Here is a 25,002-nt window from a genome sequence, read left to right on the forward strand (position 1 = left end):
TACAGGAACTCCAGACATGGTCTCTGTACAGACATACATTATCTCAGAGTGATTTTACTTTCTTCCTGCTCTGTCTCTCTACCTCTCCACAGGTTTGGTTGGATCCCACCAAGGAAATCAAGAGACAGATACGCAGTGAGTTCATTTTGTTTTTCATCCCTCTATCCATCCATACATCTATCCATTTATACACCAATCCATCCACCCATCAATCATCTATCAATCATCCATCCATCCATACATTCAACTATCCATAAATTCATCCATCCCTCCACTTATTGACCCATCCATCCATCCATCCATCCATCCATCCACTTTTCCATCCATCCATTCCTTCCTCCATAATCCATCAAGCCATCAATCTTCCATCCATTATCCCTCCATACAGACATCCATCTATCCATTTTATGACCCATCCATCCATCAATAATTTCCTCCATCCAACCATCCACCAACTTATCCATCCATGTCTCCCTCTGCCTGCATCAACAATATATTTCACATAGCGCCCCCAACTTCTCAGCCAAAAACCGATACATTAAATATATATAATGAATTAATAAAAGAGTTCCAAACAAACGGCTTCACAATAAAGACAAACAAAGCCGGAGACATTTGAAACCTCACGACAGCAGTCTTTTCAGAGCTGGCAGATTGGACACAGTTACCAAAGTGTGGCCTGTTAGCTTCATTATTTATCGACCGCTTTATTAACAGCTGTTGATTTATAAATGTGCCGCGTGGTGTCTGTTGTTGATAGAATGTTATCAAAGGTGTGGAGCAACCAAGCGTAGTCTAAGCTTTGTTATTTTGGATTCCCGCATGTGTTGGTAACACTCTTATAAAATTACAAACTGGATTTTTAAAATTACGACCAATTGGGGTGCTGTTTCTCTCGTTTGTCATTTGATTTGTTGAGGATTTAATTAGAGTGAGATTTGTTAGTTTTTTCTGGTAATGCGATAGTGTCATATGTCATTCTGAAGGTTTCTGAAGAGTATGCCAAGAACCTGTAGCTGACTTTTCTTCAGGAAAAGCTTCACTTCTTTTCTTCTGCTGTTTCTGTCTTGGTCTTCCTGTTTTCGGGGGAAAAAAACAGGCTTTAACACCCAGCCTCAAAGATCTGAGTTGCAGTTTTAAGAGAAAGGCTTTGTTAAAACATATACTTTTGGCTCGTAAAGTGTTATTTTTGAATGAGTGTATGTGACGTAGTTTGCTGTGTGTAAGCGTGTGGTGAACATGCATGCCTCCCTTGTCGCTGTGTGTGCCTGTGGATCGGCGATATGCAACTGGTCTTCATTTGTGTGTGTGTGTGTGCGTGTGCGTGTGTTTGTTCACACCCAGCAGTCGCCACACTACCTCAGTTCATACCCAGCTGGGACCTAAACAGTTGTTTTTTTTGGGTCCCTGTTTCAATTTTGGGACGATTTTAAGCTGTACTACGTGCAAGCCTTAAACCTTGTGATACACGGATTTAAAAGACAGCTTTTGAAATTATCGTTTTGCTGGACCGACAAAGGCAAAGCAAATTTAAACACTAAAAAAGAAAAAGGTTTCAGTCTACAAGGTTGGTTGTTTGTGCTTCCCACAATGTAGATTACTAGGACCAACGCTATGTGGGTGTGTCTGTTTTTTGTCTGTGGAATCATCACTTAAGGATGAGGTAAAACAATAGAGAAAAATAGTGTACAAATTTGGTCTGATCTGAGGAAAACGCATGAGCTATGGAGACAAGATGAAGGAAAAACGAATAAATCTTTAAAAAAAATAAGAGAGAAAAACTTGCTTCCAAGAAACTTGAATCCACAAATCTGAGCAGTCTGAAGTCAAATCCATTGTAACACTAAAAAAGTCAGCGCAGTCAAATATTAATCCCAGCCAGTGAGCCCCTTCTAAGATGTCACTTTGACGGATAATGAGAACAAGATTTCCCCTTGCTCTCGGAGTCGGGCTGTTTCCCTGGAAGCCGAGCAGCAAGGCTGGAGACTGGATTTAGTCCAGTGCGTGTGGCTGTTGTTAATGTTTAACAGCACGCATGTTCTCTCCACAGGCAACCTTTATGGTGCTCGGTGTCTTACTGTGCTGATACAGGAAGTACTTTTGCTGCCAGTTCAGTTATAAAAGCAAACAGCATCTGTCCACATTAAAGAATATGATTTTAAGAGCTAGTGGGTTTTACAATCTATGGATAAAAGCCTAGTTTTTGCCAAGTGTCAACTGGTTTTTACATTTTTCAAGAATTTTAAATACAACCTTTTACATTCATAGGATATACATGAGTCACATGATAAGACTTGCTGCATTCAGTCACAAAAAGGCGACAAACATGTAACAAATAAAAGACTAACAACTAAAATGAAATCTCAAATGCTATATCTGTATAACAAATGGTCATTGGGTACACAGTGGACTGTACTAATGGAATATTTTCATTGTTAAAGACTCAAAAGTAACATGTTTATAGAAACATATACAGCTACAGATAAAATTAAGAGCCCAATCGACATTTTTCTTACATCTTTATCTCTACGTGTATGGCAGCCATTCCAGTATCTTTCGAATTCCAACAAAGAAATGTTGTCAGTAGTTTAGAGAGTACAATACATTTAAAAAAAACATGTAACTCAAAAACATTTTAAATAGTAAAACCAGGGAAACTGATCATTAATAGTCTCTTCATTTTTTCCGGAGCTGTATATATACAAGCTTGGAAAGTGCATTGATACTGCAATTAGTTGCCCATTTGATGGTCAGTTAAATCCAGAAATGTGCATAAATGTAAAGGGTCTCCATATATTTTCAAATATAGGACGGCTAAAATGTTATATGAAAGATATTCTGTCTAAGGGTTGGCTTAATAATAATATCAGTTGTAACTAATAAATGCTGCTTGGACTGTTAACCTATTTCCAAAACAATGCAGTTCTTATCCGGATATAAACCCAAAAGAAAAAGTTTGAGGTCCTGTTTTAAAATAATCTTTTCTATCCTACATCATACTTCTTCCCAGACCATATTCAACAAATCAATGTTCCTCTATTTTTATGAAAAGCTGTCAATATAATCAGACATATACAGAATCTATTTTTAAAGTCACCCGAAGAAGATTGAGTGGGAACGACCTGTGGATGACAGGGGATGAATTGTTGCCAGGAAGAGTGTAGTGGATGTAGGTGTGGGGGAGCATGTGTGTATTCTATGCGTCATGGGGAGTATTGATGGGCGGCACATGGTTGTGTAGAAAGATAAAACGGACACGAGAGGCTCACAAAGCACTTAACGCTGCCAACAAAACATACAAACTCAATTCACTCCCACACTCGACACACATCCATACTTCCAGAGGCACTCGATATTTTCCATTTCTGTACATTAAGAGACTAAAATGGAATCTGTGGAAAGAAAAAGTAATAACCAAATATATTTTATTAGCATGAAATGGAAGAGTGCTGTTCCAAGTGTTTTTATTTAAACCTATGTGTGTATGAAGCTTTAATTATCATCAGCCTAAAAAGTGACGGAATAAAAAAGTTATAACATTTATGGTTCTGTGAGGTTGGCACTACACTGGCCAGCTTTAACAGGTGAGTGCCTCGTTTATTTTACAGTAAGCAGACAGTTAAACATGATGTTTTTGAAAGGCAAAATGCGAGCATTTATGGATTCAAGCAGAATTGTTTTATTAATTATACCAGCCAGTAAATGTTGTACTCTATTTCATCGATGCTTTTAATTAAGTTTTGGATATTTTGGACTGCAACGCTTAAAGTTAGCTATTGTTATTGTCCTTCCAAGGGACGGGCGCTGTGCCCTCCCCGTAACATTTTAAAGTGATGCCAGAAAACAATATTTGTGTTTGTAAAAAAACTGTAGAATAACTTCAAAAATAAGAAAATTGTGTCAAATAGATCGGTAGACAGCAGACACAACTTTGTTTTTACGGAGCTCCGAATAAATAGGGGATCGATGTCCGGTCGGTCTGCCGGTGGACGATGCATCAGGATTTACAGCCCGCCCACACGGTTGCGTTGACGCTTAAAGCACCTTCCCATTCACTTTGAATGGGGTGACGTCAAGCGTTGCCGAACTGCATTGTGGTTCCGTTGCTTCGCTTCGGCTCTGTTGTTCACGGTGAAAGTTGAGAAAAAAGTTCAATTTTTTAAGCGTTCACGGAAGCGCCAGCCAATCAAATCCTTCGTATGCAATATGCCAGTACAAGCGCTAGCCAATCAAACCGCATGTATGTGTTACCGGGGCGGGAGATTAATGTGATTGGTTGTTGGTCGCGTTAACCCCAAGTGCCAGACATGCCCACCGGCAAGCGTCAACACAATGGAACCGTGTGTACGCTGTGTTACACTTAAGCTGTGATTTCTGAATTAGATTGTTGCTTTTACTCTCTTCTTGTTTGTAAAGAAGCCGTAACTCTGGATTTATTTGTTGTTTGAGGTGCGATATATGACTCAGCCGCTTTAGGACATCAAGAAGCTATTGATTCCCGCTTTGCTCTAATGCATTATTTTTCGCGGGAAAGTGGGCGGGGTTGTAATTTTGGCCTGAAGTGACGTTAGTGTCCTCATACTTTATTTTTTTCTTCGAAAAACATAACATTAATGTGAAGCTAATCCTAATCTGCAAGTGTGCAAACATACACATTTTTTTGAATAAAATAAAACTTGCGCATAACTCCAAGGTCAAATCTGACTTTCAGCAATGACGCTTCTTAAAGGTCTAAATGTTGCATCTATTCGTTATGTTTTTTCTTTACAGTAAGACAGTGTTATGGTTGCATTTCCTTGTTTAATTTTAGAGTGTCCACCATTCTTCCTGCTCCTCTGGGGTGTGTGTGTGTGTGTGTGTGTGTGTGTGTGTGTGTGTGTGTGTGTGTGTGTGTGTGTGTGTGTGTGTGTGTGTGTGTGTGTGTGTGTGTGTGTGTGTGTGTGTGTGTGTGTGTGTGTGTATTTGCGCATATGTGTTTATGTGTCTAGACTTGGTTGTGACCTTGGAGGATGAAATGGTCTTGAAGTGATGCCTGCTGCTCCCGGACGGAATTTTACAGACGACGTGATCGCCATCTTTAGTGTGTGTGTGTGTGTGTGTGTAGGGACTTTGTGGCCATGCGTTGGTACATCTGTGTGTTGTTGTGGGGCGGAGAGATGCAGAAAGAAAGGTGGGGGGGGAGGAATTGGCATGCAGGGCAATGTGGCCTCCTTTGTGACGGAAAACGGGACATTTTAGCCAAATTAAAATAGGAGGAAATCCAAAAGGAAACTAGATTATGACACGGTTTGATGATGATGTTGCGTGCTTTTGTTTCTGATGAAGATGGATTTTGTTTTTTTATTTAAAAAAAAATAAAGACAGGATGAAGTTATGCAATACCGTTTTGATCTGCTGGTGTGTATGTGTGTGTGTGAGAGATGTACCAGGCTTAGCACTGTCTAAAAGCTGTTTTGCATTAGTTGCCTTCACTCACACCCGCTTTCAAACACACACACACACCGCTGGGATGGGCAGAGGGATGAATGGATGGATTTGCATAGAAAAAACAAACCCTTATCATAATGCTGGGTTTACCACGTTACACGCCGTCTCTGTTTTTGTCATATATACATATTTCCATTTTAGTTTTTCTGAATCTGCAATGATGTTGTGCTGTAAATCACACTAATCAATAATCTCTCCTTCAGGTAACAACTGGCAGTTTTCATTCAACGTCAAGTTCTACCCCCCCGACCCCTCACTGCTCACTGAAGACATTACCAGGTACACACACACACACACACACACACATGCTCAACTTGTACCACTGTTTCCTTAAACCTACATTAGTAGTTTCTTATGAGACAATGTAAAGAAATAAGAAAACAAACATTTGTTCCCTTTTTAAGTGAATTTCTTTTAGCATACAGTTCAGATTTTTTGGGAGTTTTGTTTTCTGTTGTTCTGGTGATAATATTTATTTATTTATTTTTAGTTTGTTCCTTTTTATGGTCTTTACTAAATCTTCAGCTGCAGCATTCAAATGTGACTTTGCAAAAGGATTATAGGCCTATAATACAAAGCAAAAGTTAAGAAAGACACAAGCGGGCATGGCGCACATTGCCAACTCATTTATATTTGTACATTTGAATGCACACACACAAACCTGGGCATGCTCCGGCCACACAGCATTTAGTTTAGAGTGTATGGCTAATGGGGCGTTCACTTTCTCTGATGGTTGTGGCTAAAGGCTAATTGAGGACACACACTCACTAAATAACATACTCACCAGAAGTACACACTGACTGAAATTTCTCGAATACAATTTTATTTAAAGCGGCCCTATTATGCCCATTTTCAGGTTCATCTTTGTGTTTCCATGCTTTTATGTTCAAAAAGCTCTTTATTTTTCTCATACTGCCTGTACCGCAACACCCCTTTTCACCCTCTTTCTGAAACCAGAGCCCAGTCTGCTCTGATTGGTTAACTGGCCTGCTCTGTTGTGAATGTGCCCTGATGAGCCTGCGCGCAGTCTCAGATCCTCGCGATCGGCTCTGTTAGCTGTTCCCATAACCAGGCTAAACACAAAGGGTGACCAAGCTTTCTCCGTCAGAGCTCTGCTGAATAAAGTTATTATTATAAGATAAGATAAGACGTACTTTGCTGGGAAATGATTACGTTGCAGCAGCATAAAACAAATCAAGGCATTGCACATAATTAGAAATTAAACGAGTAGAAATAAACAATTCTAATAATAGAAACGTCTCAAAACAGAAATAGAAATAAACCAGCATTAGAGAGTAAAAAAGCATATATACAGTTGAGTGCAAGGAGTGGAATATTAAATATAAATGTAAAAATGTACAGTCAACTGCTTAGAGATGTCCCGCCCCTTAGCCTATCACATACAATGTGTTGGAACACTAGGCAAAATAAGTGAAGTGTTACATAGTGATGTGACTGTTACAGAAGTAAACAAAGGACTACAATGGAGGTTTTTCAGGCAGGGGGGGAGTTTGTGGGAGAGAAACTCTTGGGATTTTAGACTTTGCAGACCATTTACGTGCACAACAACCTTTAAAACATACTACAGGAAAGGGGAAAAAGCACAATAGCGTGTCTCTTTTCACAGGGTTTGCTACAGACTTTATTATTGTACATGATGATATTAAAGAGTAAATATTTTTCAAACCACATTAACTTAGATTAAAGTCCTGAGGCGTCATACTGTATGTCCTAGTATAAAGGAGCCCTGTGTTTGGATGACTGGTGTTAAAGCCTCCATATCAGCAAGTCCCGCCAAGGTGACTTTGAATGAGATTTTTACCAGCACCCTGAGGTGTCTGACTCAGTCACTCACACAGAAGCTCCATTCACATAATGAGACCTTCCACAAACGGCAGGGGGGTGCCAGCTCACAGCGCCCGACCATTCCCCAACTGCAGGTTACGAGTCATGGCGAGGATTAGACGCCAAGTAATACCAACAAACCGGTGCAGCAGCAAACTAAGAAAATCCTACAACAAACACGGCACCAACAAAGACATTTAATCTGCAACAGCTGACCCCGTCTGCTCGGGCCTCACAGGAGGACATTTGGCTGCTTGGATCCTTTTATTATTGTCACGAACAATGGTGCCGGTTTCAGTCCAGAGAGTGGATTAGAGTTTTTGATTAGACTTAAACCCAGCCTGATTCCCCCTTTTTTTTTTTCCTCTCATGCAGGTACCTGTTGTGTCTCCAGCTCCGTGAAGACGTGGCTTCGGGACGGCTGCCTTGCTCCTTCGTCACTCACGCTCTGCTGGGGTCGTACACACTGCAGGTAGAATACACGTTGCAACATGTTTTCAAAAGGACTTAAATACTATCTTCAAATCGGCTCAAAGATCGTACTCAACCCTTTTGAAAAACTCTGTGTATCAACATACCATAATAACACGTTAAAGCTTGCCAACAACACTATGACGTCTATGACCCCAATCACATTCCCCTGAACATCAAGAGTCAATCTCTATTTTACCGTCTCCTTTTTGGGTTTGCAGGCAGAAGTCGGTGACTATGAACCCGACCAGCCTCGGCCTCTGGACAACGTCGGTCAGCTGACCTTTGCGCCCAATCAGAACAGAGAGATGGAGGAGAAGATTGTTGAACTCCACAAGTCTCACAGGTAAGAGATACAGGTTGTGGAAAGTATACTGGGACAAGCTGTACCTATGTTTCCTTACATTCCAACTTTTTACGATACTTCTGTAAATGTGTGGCTGTTTGAATTAATTTGCTTTTTCTCTGGGTGTTTAGGGGAATGACACCAGCACAGGCCGACGTCCAGTTTCTAGAAAATGCCAAGAAACTGTCCATGTATGGGGTGGACCTGCACCATGCTAAGGTAGTAATACATGCTACCTCCTTCACCTGTCCTCCGCTTCACCTCCATGTCTTATGTCTTCCTCTCCTGAACTTACCTTGTCTCCTTCCTCCTCCTTTCCTTTCCTTTTCTCTCGTCTTTGCTCATCCTTTTGTTTCCTTTCCTCTTCTACTGTCCGCATATTCTTTGAAGCTCCTTACATTTCTCCTTTTTTTACCTTGCTTTCTCCATCTCAAATGTCTGGTGCCCTTCCTCCTTTTCCTCTACATTTCTCTTCATCTCCCGTTTCTCTCCTTTCTTCCTCCTCTGCTCTTCTTGTTTTTTCCCCCTCATATTTCCTCTACCTCTTCTCCTCCTCTCCTGTTCTTCCCATCCTCTTTTCCTCTCTTCCCCTCTTCGTCTCATACTGTTCTTCCTCTCCTCTCCTCTCCTCTCCCGTCCATTGTTGTTGTTAGCACCAGGGGAGTAGCACCATTTCTTTGATGTCGAAAGTGTGTGTCTGTGTGTCTGCATGTTTGTGTCACTGCATGTGTGTGTGTCTGTGTGAGTGTATGTGTGTGTCAGCTGTACAAACACTCATGGATGCCATTGCCATGGGAACAGCCAGTCCCTCTCTCCCAGGGACAGCAGGTCATCGGTAGAGTGCGTGCATGTTTCCATCTGCGTCTGAGTATTTTTGTGTCCCAAAAATGGGGGAGAGAGAGAGGGGGGGGGGCACTCTGAAAATAGAAGGGGAGGATGTGAGGCTGAGGATGCAGATGAGACAAAGACATAACATGGGGACTGATCCTTGAAAGAAAGAGAGGCGAGTGCACTTTAAGAGCATGCTCCACTTGTTTGCAACACATAGGGAGAACGAGGGGAAAAATGAGAGCAGCACAGAGAGCGTTTCCAATGTTGCCAATCTTTTTTCCGGCAAAGCAGAGTTGTGGGAATTCAGGGGGCAGAGTTATTTCTGTCCCGTGTCACCAATTTGTGATTTTGCAAGTTTCATGACGCCAAGACTCACAGAGGAACCCTTTCAGACGCTATATGCCATTCTAAATGATCAATCATATCGAAACGAACGCTAATGCACTTCAATATGTTTGATTGAAACTGACACTGGCACATATATCATTCTGAACAGGTTTGATCACATTATTACACATCTGAAATAACATTGGTCATCATAAAATGTGTATTCAAACCCAAAAATATTTTCTAAATATTGGTTTTGCTGGTTGAATTGAACTCGGTACAAAAAATGCTGGGACACAACAGTGTTTGATAACAGTATATGTTAGGGTAACAGACCTTTCTCATTGAGAACATTCTTACATGTTGCAAAAGACAGGTGTAACTAATAAAAGTAGAGCTGATTCACTCACACTCAAGACCTTACAGGTTGTTCTTTTACAGTTTTGCATTGAAATTGACTGGGATGACGCATATTGACGAGACACTATGCAAAATAACTTCCAGCATACTACATTATAAACATCTACTGTTCAAAAAGTACTGTACGTCAGACAAATATAGTAACCATCACACGTATTAAGACGTAGGAGACGACAAGAAATTTGCAATCGAAAATGGAACTAAATGAAAGATGCACTTATAGAATCTATGGTTGGATAAAGTGTCTCTTGTCTGCAGATAGCAGCGTTAAAATTGTGTAATGAAGTTGTTGCACTGGCTGTGAGGGGTCTTGCAATCGTAAGGTTGTCGGTTCGATCCCAGCCCGTGCACTCAACATGTCGACGTTTGCAAGATACTTAACCCTGCCAGTCTCTCTCACAGGGACAGCATGCCCACCATGTGCGATTGGTAGCTTCCTTGAGCAAGTGGCACACTGCTCTGTATGAATGACTTAGCCGTAATGACTTGATTAAGCGCTTTGCAAATACAATCCCTTTTCCATCTACTTGTAGCCATAAAAACAATGTATTTATTTCACAGCACTACTGCAGAAAGTAACAATTCCAGTGTCATTGACTTATAGTACAGTGGATATTTTTGCCGTGATATCTGCCAGTATTGTAGTGTGGATGTTTCAGATTTAAGCTCAGTTTTGTATCTTATGATCAATATTAATTCATGTATGTCAATTTAGACTGTTACGCCATAGCTGGCATGTGAAAAGTAAATGTATGAAGAGTTTAGGACAGACTGTGAGGTAACGGTGAAGTCACTCTGGATTCCTTGTTTTCTCACACAAAGCATAAAAAGCAAGGGGTCAATTGTTTTCCGTTGTGTCCGAGCCAGAGTGCTAAAATGTACATGTTCCAACGCAGCGATCGATGAGCCGCTGATAGCATGTGGAGGCCATGTGATGTGTTTGTGTGTCTCAGTCAAACTGGCCATTATCAACTTCCTCCATTCGTCCCAACAGAGTTTCCCTGTGTACATGCACTGCTGTAATCAATACCATTACCACACGGCCTTGGACTTAAAAGGTTTGTCAGTGAGTTAGTCTGTCGGTAACCACGTTAGAGTTGTGCTGAATGTTTGTGTGTGTGTGCTAATTGAGCTCCTGTTGAGCTTAAGCAGACTACTTTAAAAATCAATCAGTGTGCAGCATGATCCGATACAGACAAGCAGGCGGCACATACACATGTTTCACAGGGATTCATGAACTGTTTCATGATGTGTTTTATATATTTGTTTTTGATTATTTCAGGATTCTGAGGGCGTGGACATCATGCTAGGTGTGTGCGCTAACGGACTCCTGGTGTACAAAGACAGGCTGCGGATAAACCGCTTCGCCTGGCCCAAAATCCTCAAGATTTCATACAAGAGGAACAACTTCTACATTAAGATCAGACCAGGAGAGGTATGTGCCCAGGGATATGTGTACATGTTCTCCTGCTTATTTTTCTTTTAACAACAAAACTACCTTGATTCAAACACAACAAGTGTGAGATAAAAGCCAATAGGGGAACATGACTTTGATTATTTATTTTGTTAATTTTGGGATTTTCTAGCTTGGATTTTGTAGGTTTGTGTTGTCCTTTTTGGCTTATGGTTATTGTTGAGGTTTGATGTAAAAAAAATGAAAAAAATCCCAAAAGATAGACCTATGAAAAGAAAAAAACAAGATAAAAAAACATTAGAAAAGAAAAGGGGTTCGGGGGGATCCATGTGTGTGCGAATATGCAGGCCACACCTTGATCAGGAGGTTGAGACAATGGGATGGTTCAGAAGATGTGGAAGAATCAACTCGCTGGATCAGCACCGTTATGGCGGCACCCCAAAAAGAATTCTGTCTGGATCCTCAGAGAATCTGTCATTTGTTCCATCAGAAAGATTTGATGTAAACATTTTTGAAAAATAAAACAAAATGTGACTAAAAATCTGAGGAAGCACAGGAAGTCAAAACTGTCACAACACAACATACTGAGATTTACTCGGCCCTACACAAAATAATTCAGCACAGGATAAAATGACATCTGTTATGTTGTACATTCATTTTAACGACACAAATCGTGTACTGGAACCCCCTAAAAATAGCTGTTTTCATTAATAAATGCTTAAAAAGTCCATGAAATTTGAATTAACAACATAACCTCAAAATAGGCTAATGTACATTTCTAGATTTGGGACAGAAGAATATTGATCACCTATAAATGTATGTTTAGCAAACAATTTGGGAAACCAATTATTTACTAATCTTGAAAATGAACAAATATTGCTTGACAAAACGCTCTTTAGTCTTTGAATCACATTTGTTTATGTCTGTATTAATCCCGTTACATATTCCTTTGACAGACGGAGCAGTTCGAGAGCACGGTGGGATTCAAACTCCAGAATCACCGCTCTGCCAAAAGGCTGTGGAAAGTCTGTGTGGAGAATCACAGCTTCTTCAGGTACAAACACACACGCACACGTCCTGCATATGCACGTGGATTTCAGTTTCAGAGACTTCCTGTCTGGAGTTTAGGATATTGAAACAGCTTTCTGGGTAACGTTCAATAAAGGAATGTGTGCTTTATCAGGCTCAACAATAGGCCGCCTCTCCTTCCAGAAAGTAAAGTCACAAGCGTGTATCTTGTGGTTGTTTAACCCGTCTGATGCCTGGGGCGATGCATACACACACACACACACACACACACACACACACACAAAAAAGACGAACCAGGCGCTCGTCGTTGTTGCGTTTGTAGTCGCAGCGAGTGCGTCTCTGTGTGTGTGTGTGTGTGTGGAGGAGAGAAGAGGAATAAGCTTTAATATCCTGTCGAGGCAAGAGTCGCCTGCAAACGTGTTTTCCCTGTCTACTGCGCATGTAGTCCCATAACAACGCGTTTGAAAAACAAAATGATTAGGAGTTGCTGTTTGTAAACACATGTTAGCCCCTCTTTCTTTACCCAGGTGTAAGCTAAGGGTGGTAACCTACAAACAATTACTGTGTTCTATTTGTTTAAACTGTATTTACATTCTGGCAAAAATAAATAAGTTCGTTGCCCTGAGAAACATGTTAACCGTCCAATCATTTCATTCTTCAACCTACCTCTGTCTACAGGCTTGCAATCTTCCATGCTATCATTTCGCATCAACAGTCTTGCTGATAGCTGTGAGCACTTATATTAGCCATGTTTGTTTGTTGTCGTTAATAATGATTACTTTGGGGGAGTGGCTTTGGAGGCCTAAAGAGTCCGTTTTGCCAAATTTGCAACCATTTCAACAGCTTTAGTGGCTATTCGAGACTCCTCCTGTTTTCTTATCCTTATTATATATTTATAAGTGTACCATCCTCTCAAGATCACCAATAAGTTTCTCTCCATTGGGTAAAAGCTAATCTTTTTGCGGTTTTCTCAGTAATTTGGCAAATATGTTTGTAGTTTCCTCTGCTTACGATATAGCAACTGCTCACTACGTTTACACCTAGATACTTTTTGAACTAACCACAAAAAAGGGTTAACCCTATCCTGCCTTACACTTTAAGTGATGATGGAGAGATCATTTTTCTTTTTACTTATTTTTAGATAATGTCTTTTGAACAAGTTTTAGCTTTTATTCGAGACAGCGTTCGATATGAACGGGGTGATAGAGGGGATGACTCTGGCCGGATTCAAATCTGTATCGGCCGCAGCAGGGACTGAGACCCAGTACATGGACCACCAGCTCTACCAGTGAGCTTTGTGGCAGCCCGGATAGATCATTCTTATGAGAGTCTATACATTGTTTCTTATGGCAAATCCTACCCATTGTGCCCCTACCTCCCTCTATCTCTGTCTCTACTCTGTAGATTAAACGCACCAGAGCCTCCCACCAAGGCCCGCTTCTTGACTCTGGGCTCCAAGTTCCGCTACAGCGGGCGAACCCAGGCCCAGTCCCGCGTGGCCAGCTCGCTCATAGACCGACCCGCACCCTGCTTTGAACGCACCTCGTCCAAACGCATCAGCCGCAGCCTGGATGGAGGTAATCGCACAGAAACATCCCAGCTCCACTCTAAACAACATAGATGAATCTACGTACTGACGAAAAGATTTAGTGGAAGGAATGACAGGCAGATGGAAGTGGGGGGCGTGGATGGTGGGTTTGTGTGTGTGTGTGAGTGTGTGAGTGTTTGGATGTAAAATGCTAGTGTCTGACCAGATACAGGAAATAGCTGCAGCATATGTTTCCTGTCACATGTTGTGAGAGAGGGGCGAGAGAAAGAGACGGAAAGAAAGAATGTTTTGTGTACCTTTTTTTTTAAAGGGAAAAAAAAACCTAAAAATGAAAGAAATGGAGCATGAAAACTCACTCAGGTCACATAAATGTCATGGTGGAGAGAGAAAGTGAAAACATTTAATAATGCACCTGGATGAACACCTGAATAAGCTCGTGGCTGATTAAATATCTTAAAGGATGCATATCAAACACATATTTTAATGTCTTTGGTTGAAAAAACACTGTTTATTAGTTATTTTGTTTGGCCTATAGAGCCCACTTGATGCAGCTGTGCACTGCTGTTACACATCTGTCAGGTTATTTAACCCACTGACATCGCCCCCTGCTGGACACCTTACTACACTGCAAGCCAACGCCTTGTTATTTTGCTGCGTTTTTATACCACAAATGAAGTCTTTTTCTACACAAAACATCAACTTTGTACAATGCTAAAGCACACTGTTGTTTGGAGAAGATTGTTTTTGCCCCCAGGATAAAAACAAAACAGTGATCTTGATCTGAAAAAGTACATACAGCAGCGGACGATGGTAAAGGGTTAAATCATTTGTTTTTGGCTTTTTTTTCGTATTTTTTTTTTAGCACCAATGATCCGCATCACTGAAGCCACATCTGAGAACGGAGGTGACCCCCACCTGGAGCTCCACTCTGACTCTAAGGTATGTGTGTGTGTACGAGAGAGTGTGTGAGGATTTCATCCTGTGTGGATATGCGTTTGTATGTGACGGGGGAAAAAGTGATGACAAAAAAAGGTATACATCAGTGTTTTTACAGCAAGTTTCCATGTTGTTGTCTTTATAATATAGCTAGGGGCGGGGGGTGGCTGTATCCCCCTGGGGACTGTTTATATGTTTGTTTTTCAGAGAGAGACACATACGTCTGGGTGAGGGAAAAACCCTTCTCTCTAGATGTCACACCTTTTCTTTGCCCATCCTGCTGTTTATTCAAGCATCCAGATACATTTTGCATCTAAGAGTGTGTTAAAGTCAACGTCATATATGTCATAACATTATAATAACATGCCTCTTTCATGGGTTGCTACATTTCATATTGTAGTAATTGGTAAAACACACGAGGAGGATCCATGCAGATGGTAAAAAAGGCAGTGATTGAAGAAGAAATGCCAGCAGACATGAATTATATAGCAAAGTCTGTGTTACTATGGGAACACACAGTCTTGGTTTTCTTTTGGGAGGATTTTTGTACTTTATCTGGTTTCTGTTACTTATAACCCCCATTGCGATGACAAATAATTGTATTTCACAGGATAATTTAGATACCTAACTTTGCCTCCTCTGGGACAACAAGGTTTCTGACATGTCCCCCATCAAGGGGTGACACTACAGGTGAACGGGCCAACATTTAAAATAATACCGTGAAACTTCCCAGATTCATTCCTCACACTGAGACAAAACATTTTTGTATTGCAAGTAATTTGATATGCTATTTTTAGATATGCAAATTTGGCATAATCTTAAGAAATAAATGCTAATTTGCATACATTTTCAGGACAGAAATCAGAACATTGTATAAAAGAGAACATTTTGACAATCTCTTTAAATTACTGTATAAATCAGAAAACATTGCGAACGCCATAAAATCAACCCTGTATACATTGGACTGATAAAATGAACAAACCCTGTTGTCTGAAAATGTAGGTTTTAACACGCAAAAATGGGTATTGTCAAAAGCAAAATAGTGAAATAAACACCTAAATGTGTATTTTGGATGTTTTCGTTCCACTAGTCTGACAAGAAGACATGCTATGGAAGCAAACTCTCACAATTGAACAATGCTTTCTACCTGTAGTGTCTTAAGCTGTGAATATGTGTGCCAGAGAAAGCTTACTGGACCAGAATGATATTCTCATTTGAATAGCTTCTTTTGAAACTTAACATAACATTAAAGCAGCTATTCTAGGCTCACCCTGACATTTTCTGACACAACTCTGCTGATTACTGAAAAGATTTCGGGGATCTATCTCCACTACTTAGGATATCAAAGTACTATTATGCATGCGTCCTGTTCCAACCCCCCTCTCCCCTCTTTCCCTTTTCTCCTGGCTCTCACCCTGGCACTGTGGAACTGCCCTCTGTCTAAGCCTTCTTCCAGTAGTGACACTGTTCTCTGCCCTGCTATGTTCACTTTTAACCTGTTCTTGGCGTGTTGTTCACTGACTAATGTTATGTCTCTTTCCCCTCTCTCTTTTTTCAATCTCACCCTTGTGTTTTGATTATTTCACTTTCCCTTGGCATGCTGTCATTTATGTCATTTCATGATCACGTGAAACGATGTTCTGATGCACATTGGTCGTTTTGGTTGAACTTATTGGACCTCTTCACTGCTTGCTGATACACTCTGTGGATATGTGTGCACTGTTTCCTCCTCTTCCCTTTCCTTCGTCCTCTTCTCTCCTGCAATCTACCCCCAACAGTCCATCTTCATGTTCCCTCTCTCCTTCTCCTCCTCATCCTCCCTCTCCTCTCTCCCCCCTTCCCTCGACACCATCTCGGAGTTCGACCGCGGCCTGTCTGACATATCCGAAGACGAAGACCATACCGACGACCTCACAGCCTCGCACGGGCTGTGGGCCCTCCCCTCGAACACCTTCACTCTTTTCTCCGATCAGCAGTCGGCCGATCTCGCGCTAAACCCTCCAGAGTCCCATAGAAGCTCCCAAACAATTATTTCCGAGGTGTCCTGCATTGAGGAAGGCTGTCAGGTGGAAGCTAAAGCTGGAATTACAAATTGGTGGAGCTGGTTCTCCCTTAGGGTACTCGTTAAATACGTCTCTTTTGCCCTGTGCTTTCTCTCCATCGGGGGGAAGAGTGGCAACAGGTTTCTGCCCAAAAGGCTAATTTCAGGATTAATGATGAAAATAAACGTTTTAACCCTAAAACTCACTCCTAAATGTATCGTCACACCCAGAGTATGCCATCTTCTTAACGGTTTGGCTCTAAATTGGACCAGTTTTTGTGCGTTTCTAACAAGCTATCTGCCGGCTAAAGTTGCTAGTTTGGTTCCTGCTGTTCTTTGGCGGCCAACTCGACTGCACCTGCCCTCCATTTCTTCTCTCTCCTGTCCTCCGATTGCCTCTTCCTTATCCTCCCTCCCCTCTCTTTCCTCCCTTCCCTCTTATTTCTTCTCTGTTCCATCTCTTTCCTCCTTCTCCTGCTCTAACCTATCCCCGTCCATCCATCGCTACCTCCTCAATCCTTCCCCTCTCTTCCTTCCTTGCCTGCTCGTCGTCTTCCTGTTGGTCGTGATGCTAACAGCGAGCCAGTCTTTAGTCCTAGCCTTAGTTTTAGCCACACCCCTCGGCCTGACCCTATGTTACCTGGAGAACTTGGTGTCCAGTCAGCGAAAGGCAGTTTTGCCAACTTTTAACCCTGAAACGGCGAACGACCAGTCCGAGCATCCGCTAAGCTCTCTGCTAACACACACACCCCCGCGCGCCAGGCACCACGCGAGCGCTACAAGGACGCAAGAGATGTGCGATCCCGCCGCATAGATAGACACAATACGCCCCACAAATCCTTTCCCCTCTCCGTTTACATCCTCTATGTATAAATGTGTCTGTACAATCAGCCTCACCACCACCGTCTTTACCTGAATATTTTCTTATCGCTTCCTTGCACCCTGCCACCGTATTGTTTATAATAAAGATTAGAACCAGAAATATTAAACAAAGTATACAACTCAGAGTTTATAAAGGATAAACAAAGTAGAGCAAAAATATAGTAGGCTTATCAAGTAATTTAAAAACTGTACAGAGACTTTAACGGATGCACAGAACACACTTTAAGAGCTATTTCCACCGCTTAATGATCTTTTAAATTGGTCGTTCTTGAACCCCTGAGTTTGACATGCAGCATATTATTGACACGCTCTTCAAATAAAGCAACACCATGGTGTACGTTGATACAATGCAGAGTGATTCAGCAAGATAATCATTTTATTTTTGAATTTGCTGCAGTTTGCCTTTGTAGAATACATGATATAACTGTACAGCTAGATACAGAACCTCATCAACGCAGAGCACTTAAAGCTTATTCATTTGTATATTATTGCTAACAAATGTTAAGAGTAAACAGTGTTGCCCAAGGTCCCTCTTTAACCCCCATACATTGTTCCCTTGGTTTGAAATAAGACTATAATGGCATTTTCGTGGGGGCCTTTTGTCTTTTTCCTGGTCGATAAAGCTGTAGATGCAGATAAAAGGGACAAATTATTTACAGTTTTAAAATAATAACAGAATAGTTGTCCTATTTGACTAAAAAGTAGCATTTGTCATAAAAACACATGCTATCTTTATAGGAAAATACAAAATGTAGCTTGTTGGCAGTACAAAGAAATGCTGTACTACAAACATTTTTTTTTATAAACGATGAGGAAATCCCTTTATTGACCATCTCAGACTTTTTCCATGTTACTGGGGCAAAGGTCACATGATCTCCCTGAGGTTGCTGAAGGGAAGAAAAGTTTCCCATCATCCATTTCACCGATTTCTTTCTCCGTGCCCCCATCACCCTGCTCATTTGTCTCATGACATGCCTGTTCGCCACAACATTAAAGGTTATGGAGGTGGACTTAAGCCCTGGTGATGCGGAAGCCACGCCCACCCAGGTCTGTAGGGTCCGACTTTACCCAGCATGCTTTGCAAAATATCTAGAATAAAACATGGGATTAATTACTTTGCTAAAGAGTATTGTAGAGGTGGTTATAGTGTAACCTGTCCTTCCTCTCTCCCTTACTTCACCCCACCAACAGTCACTGGAAGCCAGTGAGCCCGCCCCCTCTCAGGTTTACACATTATTATTGGCTGTTTGATTCTTTAATTTGGTCTGTCAATCATTTGCTCGGCACGCGTTGGTTTGGTTTGGTTCCTTTACGGTGCTCTAACATGATTCGGTCAGTGTTTTAAATTTCTCAACCCAATCTGGAATTTGTACCAAGTAAATATTTAAGTAACATTGACTACTGATGATATGTAGTTATAAATATGTATGAGATAAGACCCTTTGTTTCCAGATTGGGTCTGAGTGTAAAAACTGATCCTGAGTGGGTACTTCTTACCCAGAAATCCTCACTTTCGGTTGCTCTGCTGTGGGTTTTTGGTTTCACAGTTTCTGTTTGGTTTCTGGTTCATATCTGTGGTTTGTTATTTATCTTGGGTTTCGCCGAAAGCACGGTTTTGTGGGTTTCTAAAAATGTCTGTTGGTTTTGCTTTGGATTTTGCATGAGTCAACATGGGTACGAGTGTGAGCATAATGACATTCAATGAACCAAAATGTTGTTAATTTGTGCTTGTACCCATCTTCTAGCCTTCATCACAGTTTGAGATCCTGTTGGCTGTCACTGCATTTTATTTGTATTATTCCATTTTGTTTGTATACTTATTCTCATTTTATATATTTTTTTTACGATTTCTTCTTTATTTTTATTTTCTAGATTTTGTTTTATTTTATATAGTTAAAAGAAAATGCATTTCCTTTATTTTATTTCAATTTTTATTATTAATTTTTCCTTTACACTTTTTGTTGCTGTATGTCTGCCTTCCAGAGTCCAAACAGAGTGCATGGGGACAATATTTATGTGAGGCACAGTAATTTAATGTTGGAGGTTGGTACTGGCGTCGCCTGATGGCCGAATATAAGAACTACATGTTTCTGTGTACTCTGACGCCATCAGAACTACAACTCCTTCTGTGCTGTACTCACTGTACAGGACTGCTGCCCTCTCGCACTCTCAGGCTCTGTTGCATGCCTGCGTGTGTTTATGTGTGTGGAAGTTTACGCTCAATGCCAGCTATTTCCTGTTTTTGTTGTATGATCGAAAACGTTTTGGTTTCCAGTGGTTTCAGTGCTAATCCTCCTGATTCACATGGCAGCCTTTCTGAACACACAGGCTTGGAAACATTGCCATAAATTATATAATAAATGTATATATACTCCTAAACTCCTCTAACCCCTCCCCCCTATTCCACGTAGCTTAGCACTTTTTACTTTTGTTGTTATTTTTACTTGCTTGTCAAGTGCTTTGAGCACCAGGAAAAGTGCTATATATGTCACATGTATTATTATTATTATTATTATTATTATTATAAAACAAATGTTGCTTAAAGCTTCACTCACCAAAATTGTTGTACTATAGCCAGATATTTTACTCAAGTTTCAAGGGAGAAAAATATTAAATATTAGACTAATTAGACTGGATTAGATATATCGTATTGATTCCTAATAGGTTTTGTGACTACAGCATGTAAACAAGGCATTACACATACAAATAGAATAAAACATGGTATGTATAGAGTATAAAATATGTAGCATAAGTTAGAATCCACTATAATCAACCGACCTGCAACCTAAAAATATTTACATATAGGATGCTTTATTGATTATATAGCTTATTGAGCTTGAGTGACCAGAAACGTTTAGAACGAAAGCTAATGTAGCACCTTAGCTATATCAGCCAGACAAGGCCTAAGAAGTCTTAAGAAAAGTGTCTCCATACAAACAATATCTCTGCCAACTCCCCACACTGGTGTTCTGTACAGAACTCAGTGCACCAAAGGCATTTGCATTTGCGTTTAATCTCTGAAATGCCAAATACTTATTTGATGTGTATCTTTCTACACAACAGTAAAGCCCTTCTCCTCGACGACATTTCCCAAGCCGAGTGTTCACAATGGCTGCTCTGTGTATCGGGTCGGCGTTGTGTGAACGTATGCATGCTCCGTGCATGATTTGTGAGCTTTTGTTTTTTATCTTGTTCCAATCCTCGATTTGTTCAAAGAGTTTGAGTATTGCCAGGCAGCTGCGACTAACCCCCACTAACCCTGCCTCGCTAACAAACATGAGGAGCTTTCCTCCTGTTTCCTGGTGATTGGATGCCAGTGTTGTGATGCTTGGTTTGATAACATACTAAAACAACAACAATACTTTTTTTAATGCGACGTGGGACTGATAGTGATGCGATGCCAGTTGTTAGCCGTAGTCTATATGGAGTATTCTAAGCTGAGGGGTTAAAGAGTGAAAAGGTAAGGTTTTCTTTACGGTATAAAGAGAATAAGTTAGCTTCAAGAGGAAAAACAACTTCCTTTCATGTACAATCAGTGAAATTCTAAAGAAAAAGTCACAGTTTCTAATTGTATCCTGTAATAATTATGACAAAAGAAAGAAACAAGGATAGAAAGGAAAAAGAAAATGACCATATAATCACAGGAGGAAGTGAACGAAACTAACTCAAATCACATGGGAGGGCAGTGAAGAAGGAAGAAATAGTGCACCACTATCAGCTCCATGTTCTGCAGCCTGCTGTGCTGTTCCCGGAAAAAAAACACTCCTCAGAAAGATGGAGAAGCCCTGTTTCACTGCAGCCTGCTTATTAAAACCCACAACCACACATATTTGAACAAAATATAGATGAAAAAATGTCAGATTTCAGATTTCAGACACCTAAAACAAGGCTCCAGTGAGGCATGGCATCCATGTCCTCCTCCTCCTGGTTGACAGACTAATGTTCCTATGACCTGTTGAACCAAATGTTCCCCTCCCCCATCCCTCTCTCGTTTTATCCTTCCCTTCTTCTTCCCCCTTTTCCTTCTTCCTCCTTCCCTTGTTTTGTTTTATTCACCCGTCCTCGTTTTCTTTTAAAACTTTACTCGTCATACTATTTCTTTCCCCATTTTTCTTCTTAATATGTTTTCTCTTCTTTCTCCCTTCTTTCTATCCCATCATCCTCCACTTCCCACCTCTATCCCACATTCCCAAATTGTATATTTTCCCCCCCTACCATCCCTCATTTATCCATCTCATTTACTCTCCGCCCCGCCCTCCTCCCCCGTCCCCTTCCCCTTCAATAGGACCATGATAAGACCCAGGACGAGGTTCTGAAACACCAAGCTAGCATTAGCCAGCTAAAGCGCTCCTTTATGGAGGCGCCACCTCCCTCTCCTCCTCAGCCCAACCAGTGGGAGAAACGTCTCACCTCCTCCCCCGCTCCAACGATACGTATTCAGCAGCAACAGCAAGTGGTACGTCTGTCTGGGTGTGTCCGTCCGTGAGAAGCATGGGGCATTTTTTGCTTACACACTTTAGTCTGCTGGAAGGTTCTCTTTGCAGACAGTTGCACTGCTGTGAAACTGTCACAAAGAAACAAGAAAGTCTTTAGTCTTAAGTGGGCTTTTTCATTTGATCCTTGGTTTTCAACAGCTGTTTTTACCTCATTCGCCACTTGATGCACTGTGCGGGTGTCTTCTTCTTCTTGCTCTGGGTACTCCATTTCTTCCTTTATTTTCAGCTGGACTCACTTTTGACATCTTTTACCTGCAGTACAACAGTCTTATTTTGTCTATGATGTGATTTTTCTCCTTGTTTTCTCTTAATCTGCTCTGGTTTACGTAATCCATTTAAGACGCAGTGGTGTAAAGCATGGCTGCTCTTTATTTAACATACTTCCTCTGTGTTTGTTTTTATGTGATGATGCTGTGTTTCTGGATTTCTTCTCTATCCCTATCCTCTCAAACGTTGCGTTGTTTCCCATCTTCTCTGTGTGTTGCTGTAGAGTCTCGAGGAGGAGATAGCTTCTGTTCTTTTCAGTAGACACTCTGGCTTTTATTCAGCTCCTCCTGCCTGCAGTATACCCGATCCGACTCTAGATGCTGATATAACCCCAGCCTCTGCTTCCACTCTCGCTGCCACTGAGGTGCTGCTACTTAACCTATAGGAGTTTACTTTCAGTCCAGTCAATGAAAGTAAATCCAATTCACTATAGATGCTTGCCAGATGTGTTCATCAAACACTCTATACATGCAAGCAGTCCTTATCCCCTGCTGTGGATGTTGGAGGAATGTTTTGCATTCATCCTGAATAAACGGCATGGTAAATCTAATATAAAGTAAATAACGGATGATAGGACGGCCCCTGTTTGTTTTGTTGTGGTACTTCTGTTTGTGGATTGAATGCAAATCCGCTCCATTTGAATATAAATCTCTTCTTTGTGAGAAATAAATGCTAAAAAGGCAGCATTGTTGATGCAGCAGTTTGCATCAAGCTTAAGATAAATCACAATGCATAATGTTTTTCCTTTTTTTACATACGCTTTTAAAATGGCACAGAGAACATCTTAGAATATATAAAACATCAGTTGAATAAAAGATTTTTAAAAAGTACAAAATAAACACTAACTTAAAAGTATAAATGGGCTGATGATGGCATGACGAGAAACAATGCCCATGATTTGAACAAAATGTATAAGTATTCCAGGTTTTTCTACAGTCATTCATCTCAGAGAAACTGCTGACTTCACGATGCCCTTTTATCTTTAAAAAACCCTCCTGTGTTTATTGATGGTTTATTCTCTTTAAACCTGCCACAGATCTTCTTATCTTCCACACATCTTGAACTCTCTTCATCCCTACTGCCTGCAACGATTGATGACTTTGCATGAAAGCTGGAGAATCCAACTCACCTACTCAACCCTTTCTCCCCTGTGCTGTCGTAACACGCATCGCTGTATGGCTTAAGTTAGGAATTCTATGTTTTGTCACTGTCCGTGTTTGCGATTGATGGTTGTCGTGGTAACTTCTCTGTCCCGCAGGAGAGTGCGCCTCAAGCGGAAGATGCCCCCGTCGCAGAAAACGAGATCTCTGATACCAAAGAACCTGCAAAGGTGGTCCTAACTCCCTTTTTATAATCCATTCATGATCCTTTTCCACTTCTCTTCCTCCATTCTCCCCCTGGCAGCGTGAAATGCCATGCTGCCTCTACAACCATTCATTTTTTGACTTTTCATTTGTCTCCATATTTGTTCCGCTCACTCTCTTTATCCACAGTTGAACATCTTCATCTTCTTTTATTTCCGTTTGTGTATTATTTATCTTTTTGTTTATGTTCAATGATCATGTTATGCTTGTTTTTTTTTTTTGTGTCCCCATGCGTTTGTTGTGTATGTGTGTGTGTGCTCCTCCATTGCGTGTGTATGCATGTGTATAGACGGCCGAAGTTGAAATTGAAGAAACCGTTGTCGTCCAAGAGGTTTCCATAGCGCCCAAACCCGGACTTGTCACGGTTACGAGCCCGCAGGAAGTGACGGTGGAAAAGGAAGTAGTCGTAACGGTGGAAACCAAAGAGGCGAAGCAGGAGAGCGTTTCATCGGAAAGCGAGAGCGAGGAAGAGGCGGAGTACCAGCCGAATGTTTCCGTGTCTATCTGCCACACACAAATACTAGAGGAAGAAGAGGAGGAGGAGGAAGAGGAGGAAAAAAAAGGTGTGTCGGTTCCAGACGCTCCTTCCCTTCCTGCAGAAGTAGAAGAGGAGCCAGAGCAGAAGAACAATGCAGAGGAGGAAATACAAGCTAAGAGCAACGATGATCCAATCACGACACAGGCTACAAACGGCCACTCCCTGCCGGAGGATAGCGCCGTCGCCCCGGAAGAGGAGGAAGAGGAGGAGGAGGAGGAACAAGAAGAACAGCTGAAAATGAACGGAGTAGCCTCTGTGGTGGAAGCAGAACCCCGGCTGCAGGTTATTTGTTGCTCCGAGGTAAAGTCTTCACTTTGCCAACTGCAGAGCCCCCCCCCCTCCTCTCTGGGCTTTCATCCATCCTACCAGCCGTAGAAACACCCGCCATATTCTCTCCTTCCTGCTTTCCACAGTGCCGGTTTCCTTCCTGCTTTTGCGTGAATATCAAAGCCCCATGTACATCCTTACACTTCCTGTTTGTCCCATAAGAGTTAAATCAGACTGAGGAGTGTCTTTATGTGTGATGGTGTCAAGTTGCCATCCACTACACGGTTAATTTCAGTCTTTATGTGGACTTTCCATATTCATATAAGTTCTGTGACATCATCATACTCCATGTCATAATCCTAGTGTGGTGTTGATTCCTCCTTCGCTGTACTTGTTAGTGTTTTGAAGTAAATGGGGCCTGCATGATGCTTTTAGGTGCTGCTCTGCATGCCGTATTCCACTTTTTGGTGTGTGTGTGTGTGTGTGTGCTTG

At 41.4% G+C, this 25,002-nt stretch overlaps 1 protein-coding gene across 22 annotated transcripts in view; it reads left to right on the top strand.

The window, feature by feature from the left end:
- The window catches only part of epb41l2 (erythrocyte membrane protein band 4.1 like 2), a 53,345-nt gene that overhangs the window by 21,418 nt on the left and 6,925 nt on the right, over window positions 1–25,002 (top strand). For 7 of the 22 annotated variants that reach the window (XM_063902056.1, XM_063902051.1, XM_063902061.1 and 4 more), the window contains exons 6-20: window positions 93–135; window positions 5,691–5,766; window positions 7,708–7,804; window positions 8,025–8,149; window positions 8,281–8,368; window positions 11,010–11,162; window positions 12,098–12,195; window positions 13,575–13,747; window positions 14,582–14,658; window positions 18,575–18,625; window positions 18,770–18,802; window positions 19,562–19,621; window positions 21,864–22,034; window positions 23,600–23,671; window positions 23,995–24,543. In XM_063902056.1, coding sequence (XP_063758126.1) covers window positions 93–135; window positions 5,691–5,766; window positions 7,708–7,804; window positions 8,025–8,149; window positions 8,281–8,368; window positions 11,010–11,162; window positions 12,098–12,195; window positions 13,575–13,747; window positions 14,582–14,658; window positions 18,575–18,625; window positions 18,770–18,802; window positions 19,562–19,621; window positions 21,864–22,034; window positions 23,600–23,671; window positions 23,995–24,543 — 1,866 coding nt within the window. Of the gene's footprint in view, window positions 1–92; window positions 136–5,690; window positions 5,767–7,707; window positions 7,805–8,024; window positions 8,150–8,280; window positions 8,369–11,009; window positions 11,163–12,097; window positions 12,196–13,574; window positions 13,748–14,581; window positions 14,659–16,433; window positions 18,710–18,769; window positions 18,803–19,561; window positions 19,622–21,863; window positions 22,035–22,564; window positions 22,706–23,599; window positions 23,672–23,994; window positions 24,544–25,002 lie in introns of those variants that run through there. The other 15 variants (XM_063902070.1, XM_063902059.1, XM_063902058.1 and 12 more) reach the window with 15 other exon arrangements.

Source organism: Eleginops maclovinus, chromosome 15, assembly GCF_036324505.1.
Source record: "Eleginops maclovinus isolate JMC-PN-2008 ecotype Puerto Natales chromosome 15, JC_Emac_rtc_rv5, whole genome shotgun sequence".
In the NCBI taxonomy this organism is placed as follows: Eukaryota; Metazoa; Chordata; class Actinopteri; order Perciformes; family Eleginopidae; genus Eleginops; species Eleginops maclovinus.